This window comes from Cibotium barometz, chromosome 10 (assembly GCF_041138505.1).
Source record: "Cibotium barometz isolate CiBa-2024 chromosome 10, ASM4113850v1, whole genome shotgun sequence".
Lineage (NCBI taxonomy): Eukaryota > Viridiplantae > Streptophyta > Polypodiopsida > Cyatheales > Cibotiaceae > Cibotium > Cibotium barometz.
In genome coordinates, this window is record NC_141055.1 from 30593629 (window position 1) to 30612815 (window position 19187).

Genomic DNA, 19187 nt, shown 5'->3' on the forward strand with positions numbered 1-19187 from the left:
GCCAAAAACAAAACCATGCATCATTCTACATATGACACACATATGCATTCACAAACAATATGCTCCTCAAGATGCTCTACCTACTCTAAAGGAACAGTCTAAGGGTTGCTCGCAAGCCTTACGCATCCTGTAGGAGTCGCGATTGGTGGTACAACATGAGCATATGAAAGCACTCAATGCATCCAAACAATACGTCCACTAAGTACTTGCCACATATGTTCCTCTTGATGCTTTACCCACTCTGTACATGGCCATCCCGCAGGAGCCACACCCAGTGGTGCATCCATGAACATAATAAAGTACTTGATGTATCATATCAACATACATGCCTCACATGACACAATCCGGAGTATTCCCAATGTATTCTCAAGGGTACTAGGATCCAATGGCACCAGAATACAATAATACCTCAAAAAGTGTATGCATACATGCACAAATAGAGTTCGATCCATATATCCATGAACCAAACCAACTCTAGGACTGCTCGCAAGACTTATGCTCTCCATAGAGTCTCGAAGTGTTAGCTCAGGTTGCCACAGACTTTGAGCTCAACCAAACCATGCCATTCCAAAGGAGACCAACTCCACAAATAGCATCATCTCAATATCCAATTGACCGATCCTGTGGTCAAGAACAACCAGAACCATATGACAAAGATCAATGTCCCAATCTTCCTCAGTCATACCTTAGTTCCAAAGGCAAAAACTATCTGTGTTACCCATAGTTGTAGACAGAGTTATCCATAGTTGCAGTTATAGTTCATGGTGCGGCTGACTTTGAACCATACCCAAATTTACCATCTCATGTGACTAGTACACAATAAGAAGAAGCCCGATTCAGAGCGTGATACTTTGAAGGCCGAGCAGACTTGTAACAATTGTGGCGAGAAAGGCCACTATTGGAGGAAATGTCCTAAGCGGAGTACCGAGAAGAGTGCGACTCTTCAGTTGCAGCTGCCAAGACTCTAGCTTTTGTGCACTTGGAGATTTTGGACACAAATGCTTCATCTTCTTGGAGCAGGGAGGTAGTTGATTTCACCGTCAGGGATACTCGGGAGTGGATTCTCGATAGTGGTGCTTCCAGGCACATGACTCCTTCCCGAGAGTTATTACAGGATCTTAAACGGCAGTCAGGTCGCATTTTCATTGGCGACAATTTCACTATACCGATTCACAGGGAGGGCAGGATGGAGATTATTCTCAATGGCAAAGGGGGGTAGCATTCCTCACTTCTCAGCACTTGGTTTTCATCTGTTGTCAGTGCATGAGGTTTGCAAGATTGGCTTCTGGGTGGAGTTTGAGGAGCATTCTGTTGCTCTATAGGACAAAGAAATAGGCCAGGTTGTATGGGAAGGCAGAGTGGAGAATGGGATTTACAGACTCTCTCTTATAGGTTCTCAGCTAGGTGATTTGTGGTAGTTTCGTCATGGTCACTTGAATGTGGATACATTGCGGCGGGCTTTTCGGGACGAGATGGTGGATGGCTTGTCCGATGTTGGCAGCAGGCAGGGACATTCCAGTTCTTGCGTTCGTTAGTCAGAGGAGCCTTTACAGGTGAACTATGCTTTGATGTCTCGTATCATTCGGGACAAAGAGCCCACTTCCGTTAAGGAATCTTTTTCCCAGGAGACTTGGAGGAAAGCCATGCAAGTGGAACTTGAAGCCATTGAGAAGAATAATACTTGGGAGTTGGTTCCGTGGCCGTCTAAAAGGTCAGTCATTGGTGTCAAGTGAGTCTATAAGACCAAGTATACGTCTGATGGGTTGGTGGATAAGTGCAAGGCCAGACTTGTGGCTTAGAGTTATGCTCAGCGGCCTGGCATCGACTATGAGGACACCTTTGCACTGACTACGAGGATGACCACGATTCGGAGAGTTCTTTCCTCAGCGGTGGCTGGTGTATCAGATGGATGTAAAATTTGCATTTCTTAATGGTGACTTGTAGGAGGAGGTGTATGTTGAGCAACCTCCAGGCTTTGAGGTTCCGGGATCAAAGGGGATGGTTTACAGGTTACAGAAGACCTTGTATAGTCTTAAGTAGGCTCCTAGGGCTTAGAATCAGAAGATTTATTCCTTCTTTCTACGAAAAGGTTTTCAGAGATTAGTTGCAGATCCTAACTTGTATCTCTTTCGGGAACGCAGTTTGGTCATGTTGATTATCCTTTATGTGGATGATCTCATTCTCACTGGCGGTCATGTGGAGCACAGTACCGGGCTGCTCATGGTGGTGTTTGCGAGGTTGTGTGGTTGCGGAGGTTATTCGGCGATTTTGGGTTTCATAGAAGGAACCCACGACCATCCAGTGCGATAACCAGAGACCTGTATAGCTATTGCTCGGAACTTGTTGGACCAAGCACATAGAGATACAATATCACTTTGTTTGTGAGAAGATATTGGCTGGTGACATCTTGCTTGTTTATTGTTCAACAGAGGACAATGCGGCGGACCACTTCATGAAGTCTCTACCTCAGGCGATGATCTATCAGCACTCTAGCTCATTGGGGTTGGCTCCACATCTAGGAGCTGAGAGGGGATGTTAGCAGTCATCTCTTGTTTGTACCATATTATTCAGTAGGGAGTGAGGGCCTCTGTTATGGGTGTGCCCGCCCAGTTAGGAGTAGTCTCCATTTTTCTTCATTTTCCATGTTTTTTTTCCCAGTTTTGCTCGTGGGGGATCCTGAGAGATGGCCGACTGTATTTTCTCCTGGCCGACCTGTTGTTTTGTTGGCTGACGTGATACGGTCCTGGCCGACTGGAGGTTTTTCCAGTTGTGGACCTCTCAGTTACTGTCGGCTGTTTTTGGGTTGAGCGACCAGCAGCCTAGGGTGGTATAAATACCCCCCTTACCCCCCCTTGTCATTTGTACCCGATCTTGTGTATATAGCAAAGTTTATACAGCTTCTTTCTCTCTACACTTCTGCATTTTGTTCTCCACAGCACTTGTCTCATTTTTCCGCTGTGCATTCCGATAGAGGGAGCTATGCCAGTCACGGTGGGATAGTTATCACTCACATTTTTAGGCAACAACATTTGTATCGGATCTAGAGTTTCAAGGCAAGGGACAAGAGACCGATGGAGAGGTAGCCAAAGGATGGGAGAAGACTCTCCAAAGATTGGTGCCAGATCAGACTCAGAGGGAGAACCTTCAAAACTAAGTTGGGCTTCTACAGGAACAAAATGGGCTTATTTTCATTTGCAGATGTCTTGACAGACAGGTTTGTAGTTGGATGATGGATGAACTTTATGGTGGGAGGATCAATGGAGCTGACACCCCGGAGTTGCAGCGGTTGGCCATTCGCATTCTTAGCCAGGGGTTTAGTTCCTCTCCTTGTGAGCGCTCGTGGAGCTCATTTGGTCACATAGCGTCAAAGAAGAGGAATCGCCTTGGCATAGCAAAGGCAAATGATCTAGTTTTGTTAATGCAAACTTGTGTTTGCTTAATGTAACGCGCGGAAGCTCTGGGTAGTCTTCTTTCAGCCCTAAACACTCTTGAAAACCTTCTGATGCAAAAACGCACCATCTGATGCAAAAACGCAGGTAGAGAGAGAGTAGAGAGAGAGAGTGAGAGGTGCTGGAATTTCAGTATATACTATGGTACAAAAAGGTACATATCTTTGCAGCCCTTGGCTGCCCTCTTGAAAAGGTAGCTAACCCTAAAATCTGTCCCCAAGGGACCTCTAGTGATCCAATCCCCTAGTGGGAGAGAATGAGATAAATGATGAGCACTTGAGCCCTTATATATGGGTCTGGACAATGTAGGAGCTGGCCGACTGCTGGTCGGCCAGTTCAGAATTCATTTAATGCTCTTTTTAGCAAATCCGACCAGCTCTGCTCCTGGCTCCTGATGCGCATGCTGCTGCCCGACTGGACTCCAGTTCACACCCTCATGTGCCTGCAGCCGACTGAGACTTTCACCATCTTATGATGCGTTTTCAGCCGCCTGGTTCTGTGAGCATCCTTCTGGTCCTTCTAAATCCTTGCTCCAAGTCCTGCTCCAGTTTACACTGCCATCAGTGCTCTGTGCTCTGTCATCCTGGTTCTTCTACTGGGTTCATATTCTTTATCTGGTTGCCTCTTCTGGATCTAGCCTTGAGAATGTCCATGGCATCTGCGATGCACATGACATCCCCCTCTGCTAAACTTGATGACGGGATTCCAACGTGCTCTTGGATGACTGTCATCATCCCCATCCTGTTCCGAAGTCCCTCTGTCATCATCCATCCCTGGCAAACCTTTTTTCTCTGAAAATCCGATCTGTTCTCCAAACCACTCTGTCTCTGATGAAGATCTATGCATCTGGTCTTCCTCTAGTCCACAATCCATTCCTGCCCTGACTCTGAACACCATCTTGGTCTTCGTTCCTGGAACTGAGTCTGGCACTCTCACATCACCCTTGGAGGATCAACCTCCCTTGGGACCGTTCCCTTAGAACCTATCTGGCTCACGGAACTGCCATCCCCATCTGGCACTGTGGAACACCACCAACAAACCTCCTGGGAGTTCTTCCCGATCTATGTTCCTGACTTGGGCTTCGAATCCGTGTACTTTCCTGTACCTTGGACCTGTACACCGTCATATGGGACTGAATCAGTGTTTACCTTTGCTGAGCCTGATGCTCTGATACCAATGTAACGTGCGGAAGCTCTGGGTAGTCTTCTTTCAGCCCTAAACACTCTTGAAAACCTTCTGATGCAAAAACGCACCATCTGATGCAAAAACGCAGGTAGAGAGAGAGTAGAGAGAGAGAGTGAGAGGTGCTGGAATTTCAGTATATACTATGGTACAAAAAGGTACATATCTTTGCAGCCCTTGGCTGCCCTCTTGAAAAGGTAGCTAACCCTAAAATCTGTCCCCAAGGGACCTCTAGTGATCCAATCCCCTAGTGGGAGAGAATGAGATAAATGATGAGCACTTGAGCCCTTATATATGGGTCTGGACAATGTAGGAGCTGGCCGACTGCTGGTCGGCCAGTTCAGAATTCATTTAATGCTCTTTTTAGCAAATCCGACCAGCTCTGCTCCTGGCTCCTGATGCGCATGCTGCTGCCCGACTGGACTCCAGTTCACACCCTCATGTGCCTGCAGCCGACTGAGACTTTCACCATCTTATGATGCGTTTTCAGCCGCCTGGTTCTGTGAGCATCCTTTTGGTCCTTCTAAATCCTTGCTCCAAGTCCTGCTCCAGTTTACACTGCCATCAGTGCTCTGTGCTCTGTCATCCTGGTTCTTCTACTGGGTTCATATTCTTTATCTGGTTGCCTCTTCTGGATCTAGCCTTGAGAATGTCCATGGCATCTGCGATGCACATGACACTTAACAAGGTTGCTAGGGAGTTCATGGAGAAGCGCTTCATTGACTTTAGGTCTCATAGTGACGATGACTCAATTGGTAGTCTCAATTGGCTTCGGGTCTCATAGTGACTCAGATCTGCATATATGCCGAGCCACATATGTAGACATGTCATTCCCATGATTGATCATTGTACTATGTAGTTTTGATTTATGAGGTATCATTGATTCATTTTGTCGTTGTAACCTCTTGCTTTAAGCTTTGACTCGTCACTCTTGATTGTAGATCATCTATAAATTGACATTGATAATTGATGTAATTTGTAATCTCATTTTCGCAAAGGCCTCAACCTATAAGTCAAGACTTGGAACTTGAAAGTTACAACTCCATTTTATATATTATGTTTTGTACATCTATAATTTCAATGTATTTTGATTTTCAAAAAAATAAAATAAAAATCAAAAGTGAAGATAATATGATGTAGCGTTCCCCCATCCCTCCCACCCCCCAAAACCTTCCCATTTCCAGGGCTCAAAGTGTTCTTCTCCCATTCCCACTCCTTGGTAACTATGCACAATATACCCAAGATAGTGTATCTCTGACAAGAAGAACTCACTCTTCTTTGCATTTATGAAGAGTTTATGCTTATGGAGTTCTTCAAAAACAATAGTGTCACGTGCACCCATGCACTGTGGTACACGGTGACAAACTGGCTCATCAACAGTGCAAGAATCATGTATAGAAGTAGTACCTTTTAGGATTAATTTGTCGTATGCCGCAACCCTTTGTGAGCCCAATCTGGGACATGTCAAGCATGTCACAAGCGGGCACTTGTATACGGAACCAATTCACTACCAAAACAGCATACATACATCAACCCTTCCTGGCATATACATGATTACCATCATTGTGAAACATTACATGAGCATATACATCCTGCAAACATAAACCAACTTGCACATGACACAGCACTAGGGACTGAAGTTAGGCCAGCCCCCCCCTGAGGTATCTTTATTACCAACAGAAGTATTTATATGTACAAGATGCGGGTGCCCGGAGAGTACACACTCATCCAGCTAACACTAGATTTATCCAACTATGAAAACATAGGTAAACACATTACCTGCAACTCCTCGGTCACCAACCAAGGCTGAGTGGTCACCAACCACTCCTGTTGCAACACCCTCGGTCACCAACCAAGGTTGAGCGATCACCAACCGCTCCTATAGAAATACCCTCGGTCACCAACTAGGGTAGAGTGATCACCAACCATGTCATGTGCACAGTGTGTATCTATCGTGTGCTATACGCACACAAGACTAGCTTCGAGGTTTGAGGAAGCTTGGAGCTAGGCAGGCTGATTGGCGAGCTGAGTTAGGGATAGACTAACGGGCGGGCACCCAAGTGTGGACGCCTGATGACTGGCCAAGAGCCTATAGAAGGGTGGCCAAGGTTAGTCATTAGTCATATAGAGTCTCGCGAGATTTGTGAGAGCTCTATGGTCTAGAGCTTGGATTTGGTGCAGACGTGCACCTGCTGTACGCAGCTGAGGCCGGCAGCAATCTCGAGGCCCGCGAGGGTAGCTTCATGGCGGTATGGGACGTCGCGAGGTGGAGATTGGTCGGTACGTCATCCTAGTTAGCTCAGCTCGTGGCTCGGTGGGGACAGCCAAGACTGTGGGCTTGCCCACGGTTGTCGTGGTTGGGAGGTGAGTCAGGCCTGCACCCCCTTCTTGTTTATTTGTTTGTTTGCAGGTTTCGAGTCTCGAACCAGGAGCGTTCTACGAGGAGATCCTTTGGGGTTTTGACAGTGGTATCAGAGCGCACCTCGTGAACGAGCAAGTCGGTAGGTAGAGAAGATGAGGTCGAAGAAAGGTATGTGTTCAAGAAGCTTGCTGTTTTGTTTATGCATGCTGCTGTTTTTTCAGATAGTGTGTTGCTTTTTCATCAAAGAAACCCGTGATGAGGGTGTAGGTAGATGGTAGGGTTGTTTTGCTTTGCAAGAAGAAGGTTGAAGATGCTTGTGCAGTCGCATGAACAAGTCAAGTGAGAAAACAGAGAAAAAAAAAAGCATGTTTGCTTTTTGTTGCTTTTTGTTGAACGCGAGAGAGAGAGAGCGAGCGAGAGGTGTGAACGCTGGTAGGCGTTGGCGTGCTGGACATGGGCTACCGGAAGCTGTAGGCGGGCAGGCGTGTAAGTAGCCAAGCCTATGCAGGCGGCCAGACTGGCAGCTGGCCAGGCCTCCGTAGGCGGCTCTGCTGGCAGGCGCCTAGGCCTACGCAGACAAGCGGCCAAGCCCAGGCGTAGGCTGGCATAGGCCGGCGCAGCGAACGCAGGCGCCGGTAGAAACACACCCGGCAGCAGCGCAGGCGACGGCAGTATACCGGCGGCGGCGCTAAATCCAGGGGGGAAGCAAAAAAAAAAAAACCAGAAAAAGCATTCGCCGATTTGGGTGCTTTTGTTTTTTTTCTAGATTAAACTTTTTTTTATAAAAGAGTTTAGAGGTCCCTAAGGTTTAAAGGTGCTTTTTTTAAATAAAGAAAACAGAATATATATATATATATATATATATATATATATATATATATATAAACACAAAAGCAAAAGCTCAAGTTGCTTTTGGGGAAGATTATATAAACCCCTTAAGTGGGCTTCTTGCCACTCATCTCTCAAGCTTTCAAGCTCTCAAGCTCTCAGCACCTATGGCTAACACGACTGAAGGAAAGTCTTCAAAGAATTCAAGTTCGACACCAGCGAAGAAGAAACGACTCCTTAAGGCTTTAAAGCTCAAGGAGGAGGGACGTTGTTTTATCGGCGAAGAAAAAGGACACATGCGTAACGAGTGCCCGAAGCAAAAGGGTTCAAAGACCAACGCAGGACCCAAGCCAAAGATAGCTAACCAGTTGTCTTTGACAGGTACGTCAGTTACTGTACTTTCTCGCCCTAGTACATGTTCTGATTTTGGCTTACATGATCTTCTCCGAGTTTATGGTATGTCATGTGCATAGTGTGTACCTATCGTGTGCTATACGCACACAAGACTAGCTTCGAGGTTTGGGGAAGCTTGGAGCTAGGCAGGCTGATTGGCGAGCTGAGTTAGGGATAGACTAACGGGCGGGCACCCAAGCGTGGACGCCCGATGACCGACTAAGAGCCTATAAAAGGGTGGCCAAGGTTAGTCATTAGTCATATAGTCTCGCGAGATTTGTGAGAGCTCTATGGTCTGGAGCCTGGATCTGGTGCAAACGTGCACCTGCTTTACGCAGCCGAGGCCGGCAGCAATCTTGAGGCCCGCGAGGGTAGCTTCATGGCGGTATGGGACGTCGCAAGGTGGAGATTGGTCGGTACGTCATCCTAGTTAGCTCAGCTCGTGGCTCGGTGGGGACAGCCAAGACTGTGGGCTTGCCCACGACTGTCATGGTTGGGAGGTGAGTCAGGCCTGCACCCCCTTCTTGTTTATTTGTTTGTTTGTAGGTTTCGAGTCTCGAACCAGGAGTGTTCTATGAGGAGATCCTTTGGGGTTTCGACAAACCACTCCTATACTTTGATAGAGTGGTCACCAACCCTCTAACAAAGTGCTGTCCCAAACCTGCAAAATAGTAACCAACCATAGTTTTGGTTCATTGGCCACCCACAGGTTCCACCAGATCACATCCCCAGGCCTGATACTTGTCTAGGGACATATTTGCTCAAGTTTCGTCACGAGAAAACTCCCGAAAACGTGTAAAAACAGCCAATAATGGCCCTTACAATAGTCGGCCAGCTCCTGTTGAGGCTCTATTCACTCCGTCCAAGCCCTATTCTCAGCAGAGTAGCACAAAAACAGTCCCAACAGCCATGCGCCAGCTTCTGGAAACAAATCTAACAGCGTGCAGCCCTGTAGATGCAGTCGGCCAACCCTATAGATGCAGTTAGCCAGCTCTGTAGAGAGAGAAAGAGTGAGAAATAGTAGCCAGCCAACCCTGGGACTCTTGCTCTTGGCATGTACTCCACCTGTAGCTCATGCAAATGATGAACTTGCTGTTTTTCCTGTCCAAACAGCTCCTAACAGGCCACGTTTTTCAGATGAGTGCTCTACAAGTCAGGGCTTGCCCACTTTGGCCCTCCCACACCCAGAATAGCAACTTGTGGAGCTATTTGGGAGTGCCCGGGTTAGGCACCAGAGCCAACTGTCTCAAATATCCATAATTCCAAAAGTCACTTTTAAGTACAGCATACGTAGCCACAAAACATCTTGCCATGCCATTGGACTGCATAAGGGCACCACCCCTATGATCCATACACATGCCCAAGCCATATGGTTCACTAGGGCAACAACCCTTCCATGAAACCATAGATGCTCGCTAGGGTTTCCCCTTCCACGAGTTCATACGACACTCACCAGGGTTACCACCCTTCCATGAATGAAGATGCTCGCCAGGGTTTTCCCTTCCATAAGGCTTCACTCATCACGAGTCACCAAGGCAACTGCCCTTCCATGAGTTAATGTGACACTCACCAGGGTTACGACTCTTCCATGAGTTCACAGAATTCACTAACCAGGGTTACCACCCTTCCATGAATGAACATGCGCGCCAGTGTTTTCCCTTCCACGAGGCTCGCCAGGCTTTCCCCTTCACGAGGCTTCACTCACCAGGGCAACTGCCCTTCCATGAGTTCACGTCATCACTCACCAGGGCTACCACCCTTCCACGAGTGAATCCATATCACATGACCCTTGGCGTAGACATAAGTCTCTAGCCAACAAGGTGTCATGTCCACTCTACCACATTCGGTATCCAGAACATACATTTTGGAGGAGAGATGGGCTTAAGTTCACTCTACCACATGCACTCTGTGTTGGTACTCCAACCACACACCTAGGAGGAGAGGTGGGCTCAAGTGTACTCTATCACGTGCACTCCGTGGTGGTATCTTGATCACAGACTTGGAAGGAGAGGTGGGCTCAAGTGTAGAAGATAAGATGAGAATAAGACACAGGCATACATATCGTGGTTCTCCATAAGCATGTCCGCGACAGATAGTTTTTACAGGCATTTCGGCCGCCAATAGTTTTACAGACATTTCGGCCGATAAAAGAAATCCATAATTGCCTGTGTGTGGTGTCTAACATGAGGCAAAAGTTTTTTGATGAGTACCATGCTCCTCCATATGCTGGTCATAGACGCATAATGCCTACTACGCACATGATTGAGTGGTATTTCTTTTGGCTAGGTATGCGGAAAGACATAGAGGCACATGTACGTGCATGTATCATCTGTCAAAGGGTGAAATTTGATAGGCAAAAGGCACTAGGGTTGCTTCAACTATTGCCTATTCCCACACAACCATGGGAAAGTATTACAATGGATTTCATTATGGACTTGCCATGGACCTAACAGGGTAATGATGCTACTTGGACAATTGTGGACAGGTTTAGCAAGCAAGCTCATTTCTTGTCAGTCAAGAAGACCATCAAAGCTGAGCATATGGTTAAGATATATCTTGCAGAAGTGTTCAAGTATCATAAAATGCTGAAGTCCATTGTAGGGGATAGAGCGGGCCTTGTTTGATAGTATGGACACCCAATTGGACTTCTCATCAGCTTATCACCCTCAAACGGATGGGCAAAGTGAGGTTGTAAATTCAGCCGTGTTGGACCTCTTGAAATGTTATGTAGTGGATCAAAAGTCTTCTTGGGAGAAGTACTCCGTTTGTGGAATTTGCATATAACAACACGGTGCATGCATCTACGGGAAAGACCTCGTTTGAGATTGTTTATGGTGGAGGTGGTTTTGGTACCCATCCTTTGCACAAGGGATGAGATATTTGCAGCTGATGAGTATGTAAGAGACTTGGATATTGCCTTTGCTGAGTTGAAACTTGATATTGTGTTAATTCTTTCTATCTTTCGTGGTGTATATACCCTATCAACTACCTTTTTGTTGTAATAATTCTTTCTATTTGTTATGATCCTTAGTGCTAGGCTTCATTATGGTTGAGTCTGCCCTGTATCTCCGAAGCTCCAACAGAAACTCACTACACAGACCTTTGTATGAATGTATGCTCTTATGTGTGTGTGTGTGTGTGTGTGTGTGTGCGTGCGTGCGTGCGTGGGGGTGTGTGTGGGAGCATATATTGATACCAAGTTCTACACCCACTATTGGACACTGATGACGTTAGTGGGGATGTCGTAGTATCTAGTCCATGCTATGCATGATGGAGTTGATGGTTTATTGCCTTGTGGATGACTACCATGAGGTTATAAATTGCTGTTCCTGGATTCATCTAGGTATATCTTTATGTTGTATTAGCGGACATGCAAATTTTACATTTTGAAGTTTTTGTCCAAGTTGCAGCCAATTGATATTGTGTTAATTCTTTCTATCTTAAGTGGTGCATATGCCCTTTCAACTACCTTTTTGTTGTAATAATTCTTTCTATTTGTTATGATCCTTGGTGCTAGGCTTCATTATGGCTGAGTCTACCTTGCATCTCTGGAGCTCTGACAGAAACTTAGTACACGGATCTTTGTATGAATGTATGCTGTGTGTGTGCATGGGGGGTGTGTTTGTGGGAGCATATATTGATACCAAGTTCTACACTGTCAAATCTCCATAGAATCGTGGAACGCTCCTAGTACAAGACTCGATACCTGCAAACAAACCAAACAAACAAGATGGGGGTGCAGGCCCGACTCACCTCTCAACCTCGACAGCAAAGGGCAAGCCCACAAGACTTGGCTGTCCCCACCGAGCCACGAGCTGAGCTAACTAGATGGATGTACCGACCAATCTCTACCTCGTGACATCCCATACCGCCATGAAGCTACCCTCGCGGGTCTCGAGACTGCTGCCGGCCTCGGTCGCATGAAGCATGTGCACGTCTGCACTAGATCCAGGCTCTTGACCATATAGCTCTCACGAAGTCACGCGAGACTCTATATGACTAATGACTAACCTTGGCCACCCTTTTATAGGCCTTGGCCGGTCATCGGCCGTCCACACTTGGACGCCCGTCCATCCGTACTTGGGTGCCCGCCCGTTAGTCGATTCCTAACTCAGCTCGCCAATCAGCCTGGCTAGCTCCAAGTTTCCCCAAACCTCGAAGCTAGTCTTGTGTGCGTGTAGCACACGGTAGCTACACACTGTGCACATGACATACACCCACTATTGGACACTGATGTCGTTAGTGGGGATGTTGTAGTTTCTAGTCCATACTTTGCATGATGGAGTCGATGGTTTATTGTCTTGTGGATGACTACCATGAGGTTATAAATTGCACTTTCTTATAAGGTGAATTTGGGCATGTTCCTGGATTCATTTAGCTATATATTGCCTTTGCTTAGGTGCAAACAGCCATTGTAAGATAATGATTGATATTGCTGAAATTCAAGAAAGCAAGACCTGTAAAGAGACCTGGCAAAGAGGGTGCATAGCCTAAACTTGCAACCAGGTGCTATGGGCCTTTTCGAGTGATCAGGAAGATCAATGAAGTGGCTTTCAGGTTGGCATTGCCTAGTCATTGGTACATACACAATGCGTTTCATGTGAGTCTTCTTCGCAAGTATGTAGGGCTGGAGCCCAGTGAACCGATCATTGATGATCCACCTAAAGTGGATGAGCTTGAGGAGATTTTGCAGCTAGAACAGATTGTGTATCACAAGGAACGCAACACAATGCGTTCCATGTTAGTCTCCTTCACAAGTATTTAGGGTTGGAGCCCAGTGAGCCGGTCATTGATGATCCACTTGAAATGGATGAGCTTGAGGAGATTTTGTAGCCAGAACAGATTATGTATCACAAGGAATGCAAGCTTGCTCGAGGTAAACCTGTGAAGTGTTACCTCGTGAAGTTTAAGAACTATCTTCCCATTGATGCTAAATGGGTAGATGAAGAGTTCTTTAAGGATTGTCCGCACTTGCTTCAAACATATTTGGATGCTTTTCAGTTGTGGACAACTATTTAGAGTTGTGGGGAATGTCACCATTTGGCCACCCAACTGGTCCATCCGTGCTTTCTCATTATGTATATACATTGGACTCGCGTTCGGGGCAGTCGCATATGCAGGAGATTGATGCCAGTCATGTGATATTATGGATTTGGCTTTCCGTTGGGACATGTGCTTGTGTGTACATGCCCATTGGAAATGCGTGGAGGATTGGTGTTCCATTGGGTCTGGTACCTCGTGTACTTGCTTGAAACACGTCTATTTTGGTATAGTCTCATGAATGAGGATTGTCCATACCAATGTTGGCATAGCATCTTATGTGCTTGCTTGCAAATTGAATTTGCATGTTGTTTTCATGCTTGCTTGACCAATGTGTAGTTCCGGGTAAGGGGACTCTCGTCCTTGAAGCGTGCGTGTGAAACCGTTTGCTGACATGGCTATGTGGCATGTCATAGGTGGTTAGTATTGGTCAAAACCTAGCCTTAGCAACTAGCATTAATTTAGAAGTGAGTGTGTACACACTTTATTAAGTTTTGGAACCAAAACTCACTTATAAATTATGACCAACCCTATACTCACACACACTGATGTCCTGAGGTGTCAATGCCCACCCCAACTAGCTTTTCCTTTCTGCCTGACACTCAGGGTGGACATCTCATCATCTCTCTCTAGAAGTTGGCGCCTCTCGTCATGTGTATTTTCACTTTTCTCCTTCCCTACACCATATCCAAGCTTGCTAGTGCGTTTTCCAAGCTTCCTATAGTGTTTCCAAGTCGTATTGACTCTCCTACACACTCCCAATGATTGAAATTAAGTAAAACAATCCTTTCCTTTGTTGTAATTTTTGGTCTTTTGGATGAAAACCATAATTTCGACCTTCCTTTCTCAAGATGGGGCTGGAACAATAGAGAGCAGATGGTAGGGAACATGGGCACTTGAGAGGGTATTGTGAGTTGAAGATCTTCACCGACAACCATATACTGTATTCATATGCATTGGTATGGAAATTTGTTCAGAAGTGCCCATGACACTATGTACTTGATTCTCCCAAGATCAATAAACATTATTTGAGGGAGGGGCCGGCCATTCCGGCTCATTGTGCATCTCTTGTCAATTCAACAAATTGCATCTTGTATTGTGCTTGTTGTCCATTAAATCTTGGTGTATTCAAGTGTATTGATTAGAATTGTGTTCAACCAAACATTCCACGCCGACTGGTGGAATTACCCAAGGTTAAATTCAAGTCCTTTTGTTTGTAAAAGACATGTAGTCATCGCCATGTTTTTGCAATCCCTCTGCTTAGTGTGATAGTAGTACAACAATATGTGCATAAACACATATTGAGACCACTATCTCTGCCGGTGTAGAACTATCTCCTCGCAATTTGCCGATGAAGTTAGGAAGCATGCCTATGTAATGCCCAAAGAGCGTGGGAGAAAGTGGGCACCCTTGTCTCAATATTACGGTGTAAAGTCAAGGTTGACTTTCATGTTGTTTTTTATAGCAAAAGACATGTAGTGCATCAAGATGTTTTTGCAATCCCTCTGCTGAGTGATAGTTGCACAGCAATATGTGCATAAAAGCATATTGAGACCACTGTCTCTTCCAACGTAGACCCCTCTTCTTATTGTGCAATAAAGTCTGGAAGCATGTCTGTGCAATGAGTGTAGGATATATATATATATATATATATATATATATATATATAGAGAGAGAGAGAGAGAGAGAGAGAGCGAGAGAGAGAGAGAGAGAGAGAGAGAGAGAGAGAGAGAGAGAGAGAGCTGTATTAACGTCTACTAGAGGCCGAAGTTGACCTATGAGACAAATCAATGTACAACTGTCAATGTCCTTTGGATGTCCAGAAAAAAAAAGGACAAAATAAACATGAAATAAACTATGAAAGTACTGAGCTAGTGGGGGGGGAGGTGTGATGGATGGAGCACTACTGCTAAAGGCTCAGTATGCAACCTATATGCGTAGGGTATACAAGAATGCAATGCAGATCTTTCTAGCTCCAACCAGTACCATAATGGGGGTGTAATATGTGATACATAGGTGATGGTGAGGCAAAAATCCCTCGGAGCATGATCTTTGGGTGTGAGTGTAAGTGAGCTAGCCGCTCCTGGATATGGTGCTGATGTCGAGTCCGGATCTCAGTAATCTCCCTCTGATGTAGTCTGGGAGTCTGGTAGCTTGGTGCTCTTGGTCTCCATCTGGCTCGGAGGTCCACAGCTCGCTGAAGTGTAACCCCCTCCTGTGTCAGGGTAGGCACTGGGATAGATCTCTGGAAGAAATCAGTGAGCTGGAGCTGTTGCCAACCTCCCTGTGGTATGAGTCCGTAGCAGTGCCTCTCTGTGGCGCTGTCTCTCTATCAAGAACTAGCCAAATTTGCGCTAGTCTGGGGATTCCATGATCTGGCGGAGTGAGGGATGTCCACTGAAGATGGTGGTGTATCTCTCTAATGTCACTATATGCTCTGCATCTGCATACATAATGCTCCTCACTCCCAACCTCCTCCTGGCATAGTCTGCATATCCTCTCTGCACACTGGGGATCCGTGCTGTCGTACCTGCCTCAATCTCAAGCTGGTGTGATGACACTCTGAGCTGGCGAGCACTGTGAGGCATGTACACATCCATATATCCGGGTTGCTGAATGAATCCATCCGTTGAGATACGCATAAACTGATCTCTATAGTATAGCATCTTCGGCGGTAGAGGTGACTCAGAGACCAAAATAATATCATCGCATATAGCATAATGTGGACTGTGGTACCTGAGATGTCTACCCCGTCCCCGCCACCGTGAACAATGAAGTCAGCCACCTCATCGATGTATAGCCCAGAGAGAGAGAGAGAGAGAGAGAGAGAGAGAGAGAGAGAGAGAGTGATGTTTACGTTGGAGTGTTGTGCAGCCAATTTGAAGACATCTATCAAGAAAGCTTCTTCATTGACTATTTGAAGGATGATGTTACAATTGTTAGGGAGCTTCCAATGGAACTGCAGTCACTTGACCTTGAAGCTATTGGAAGCTTTGTAAGAACCTTCAATATTGCTACAGCAGGCGGAATGCTTTTTTGTTAAATAATTTTTTAATTTTTACATAAAAGTGTTTCTGTTAATTTGTTTAGGCCTTACTAGTACATCATCCCCCATGCAGGTGTCTGACATGGATGTAATGAAAGAGTCAAAGCCAAGCTTCTATACAACATATATTCTTCCAATTCTTTTGCGTAACCGGGTTGTACACTTCTATGGGTTTGGGAACCGATTGTCGTTTGACCCTGTGCCGTTTGACATACAGGTCGTAAAGAGTCAGTGATGTCCAAGCTTGTTACAAATATCAGGCAGACCAGCATAGAAAGGATGTTAGTTGAAGGTGATATGCTCAATAGAATGGTGCTAAGGTCTCACCATGTTATTTTTGTGTTTATACTTATGCAGAAACTGAGATGCAAATGCAATTTCCATGCACTAAAATTCATTCCAAAAATTCAAAGAACTGGAGCACTGCTCGTTGAAAGGATGCGTGAGCAGACCATGAGATGGGGACCTGTAGTGGTTCAAGATAATAATGGCAGCAACCTGTCTCAGTCAAATGGTCTGCATATGCTGGTGGATGCTCAAAACACTGGAAGCCTGCAGTCCCAAAGAAGTGGTGTGAAGTACTTGGGACTCCATTTGAGGTTTGAGATGGATATGGCTGCATACTCCATGTGTGAGTTCGGAGGGGGTGATACCGAACGACGTGAACTGGAAGCATACAGGGAGATTCATTTCCCAACACTTGCAATGTACAAGAAGAACGGAAAGTAAGCTTGCTGTCCTTATCCCTTTTTTTTTTTGTAGTTTATACAACAATCATATGAACCCTTGAGCAGGAAATACACAAAGGAGACTGAGCTTGCTGTCCTTATCCTCTTGTGCCTTCCCTTACTGACGTAGTTTTGGAGCCTGTCTTTAAAATTTGGTGTTTGTTCTAGCCATTAACAAGGCTTCTAAACATACGCTATATGGGGTGTAAGGGGCACAGAAGATTGCTTGATGTAGGCGTAGGCAAGTCCTCCAACAGTGGTACTACTAAGAGTGCTTAAGCTGTTTGTTTTTTCTGCATGGGTGCTTATAACAAGTAGACTTGCACTTCTTCTACAGGTTGCTTTCAGCTGCACAGCTGAGGGAAGAGGGAAAGTGTCCATTGACACCAGAGGAGGCCGTGTTGATGCTCGTGGGTCTTGGCTTTAAAAGAGGAACCCGGATTTACTTGGCAGGAGCTCACATTTATGGTGGCCAATCGCGAATTGTTGCTCTCACATCTCTTTATCCAAATTTAGTTACGAAAGAGGATCTTTTGTCTCCAAGAGAGCTAGAACCCTTCATTAATAAATCATCTCAGGTATGGAGTTCCCAGTTAATCTCTAATTAAGATGTCTGCGTACGTGCCGATAAAGTGTGCACGTGCGTGTCCAACCCTCATCAGGCATTGGCCTGGCTCAATCTGGGGGGGTAGGAGAGACCAAGGCTTGGGTGAGTCAGGCATGGTGTTCGATTGCTGCAGACCCTCGGGTGCTCCCGGTGGTGTGTACATGTGTGTGCATGTGTAGATCTCACTCAAATGTTCCTTTTCTTTTGCTACAGCTGGCTGCATTGGACTTCATTGGATGCGCTGCAGCTGATGTGTTTGCAATGACGGATTCAGGCAGTCAACTATCTTCTTTAGTTTCCGGATATCGCATCTATTATGGTGGGGGGCTTCTACCCACTATCAGACCTAATAAACGACGCCTAGCAAGTATCTTCTCAAAGAATTCGACCATTGAATGGGAAGAATTTCGAGATAGAGTAAGGAAGACTGTAAAGGAGAGTAAACGTGTTCAAGTGCGTCCAGTAGCTAGAAGTATATACAGGCATCCAAGGTGTCTTGAGTGCATGTGTAAGACTAACGGTTCGAGTGAAAGAGGATGATCGAGGTCTTCATAGAGATAGTGGTGCATAGAGTAAACAATTTTTTACTCCTTCCCTTAATGGGTTAGGAATTGTATATTTTGATGAGCAAAAATGCTCTTATAGATCAACTTGTGACAGTCAACAGTATGTAAAATATATCTCCATTCTTTCCTCAAATCAAGTGGCAGCATAATGACCCCCACCCCCTGCAGCCCCCAACACACACACACACACACACACACACACACTGATGCACTTGTAAGGATGGATGCACACACAAGGTTTATATGGTATTGCCGGAGGGTTTTTTGGATTGTCATTGTTGATAGTGATAGTGTCACCATCATCACATCTATTATCCGCATGGAGGGAATTTAGTGTGTAAATCTTTTCCTACATTTTTGGGATACGTGGCCTCTTTTACACACTCCAAAGCGCATGCAAGGTTTCACCTTAAAATTTTTGTATCAATGCTTGTTGTTAATGTGCATTTTTTTTCACTGAAATAACACTAAAGTTTAATGTGAAAGTCCATATTGCAAGAAATGTATGCATTTATTTGCATTGCAATCTTAGGCAAAATCGAGTGTCACAAGACTTTTAGAAATATGAGGTAGCATATCTTTATGTGCATGACTTGCTTGAGTGTTTCCAAATACCAAATCCATGGGTGTGCAATCTAGGGGCTGTCCAAGCTCACCTACTCAAGGTTTGACAGTCTGTGTGAGAGTGGGGAAGTTTGTAAACATTCAAGGCTTGCACAAGTGGGATTATTTGTTTTCTGTGCGTGTGTGTGTGTGTGTGTGTGTTGTTTTGTGTTTTTATTGGAGAGAGAGAGAGAGAGAGGTGGTTGAGAGTTTTTCTTCACAACACTGGGTTTCTTGTGAATAACCAACAAGCACAATTATGGTACACTCAATGCATATGATTTCTTGGGAAATGGCCAAGCATATTCCATGGTACACTCAAGACATAATTGATTGTTGCATTTGACATTTATAAATTTTTTGTAAAGATTGGGCAAGCAATA

At 45.4% G+C, this 19187-nt stretch overlaps 1 protein-coding gene across 1 annotated transcript in view; it reads left to right on the forward strand.

Moving 5' to 3' along the window:
- The window catches only part of LOC147634772 (O-fucosyltransferase 2-like), a 62450-nt gene extending 44116 nt beyond the window's left edge, over window positions 1-18334 (forward strand). The window contains exons 6-10 of the mRNA XM_086803958.1: window positions 16129-16249; window positions 16374-16517; window positions 16658-17025; window positions 17366-17606; window positions 17849-18334. Coding sequence (XP_086660084.1) covers window positions 16129-16249; window positions 16374-16517; window positions 16658-17025; window positions 17366-17606; window positions 17849-18175 — 1201 coding nt within the window. The 3' untranslated portion in view covers window positions 18176-18334. The remainder of the gene's footprint in view (window positions 1-16128; window positions 16250-16373; window positions 16518-16657; window positions 17026-17365; window positions 17607-17848) is intronic.
- The last annotated feature ends 853 nt before the right edge of the window (window positions 18335-19187 follow it).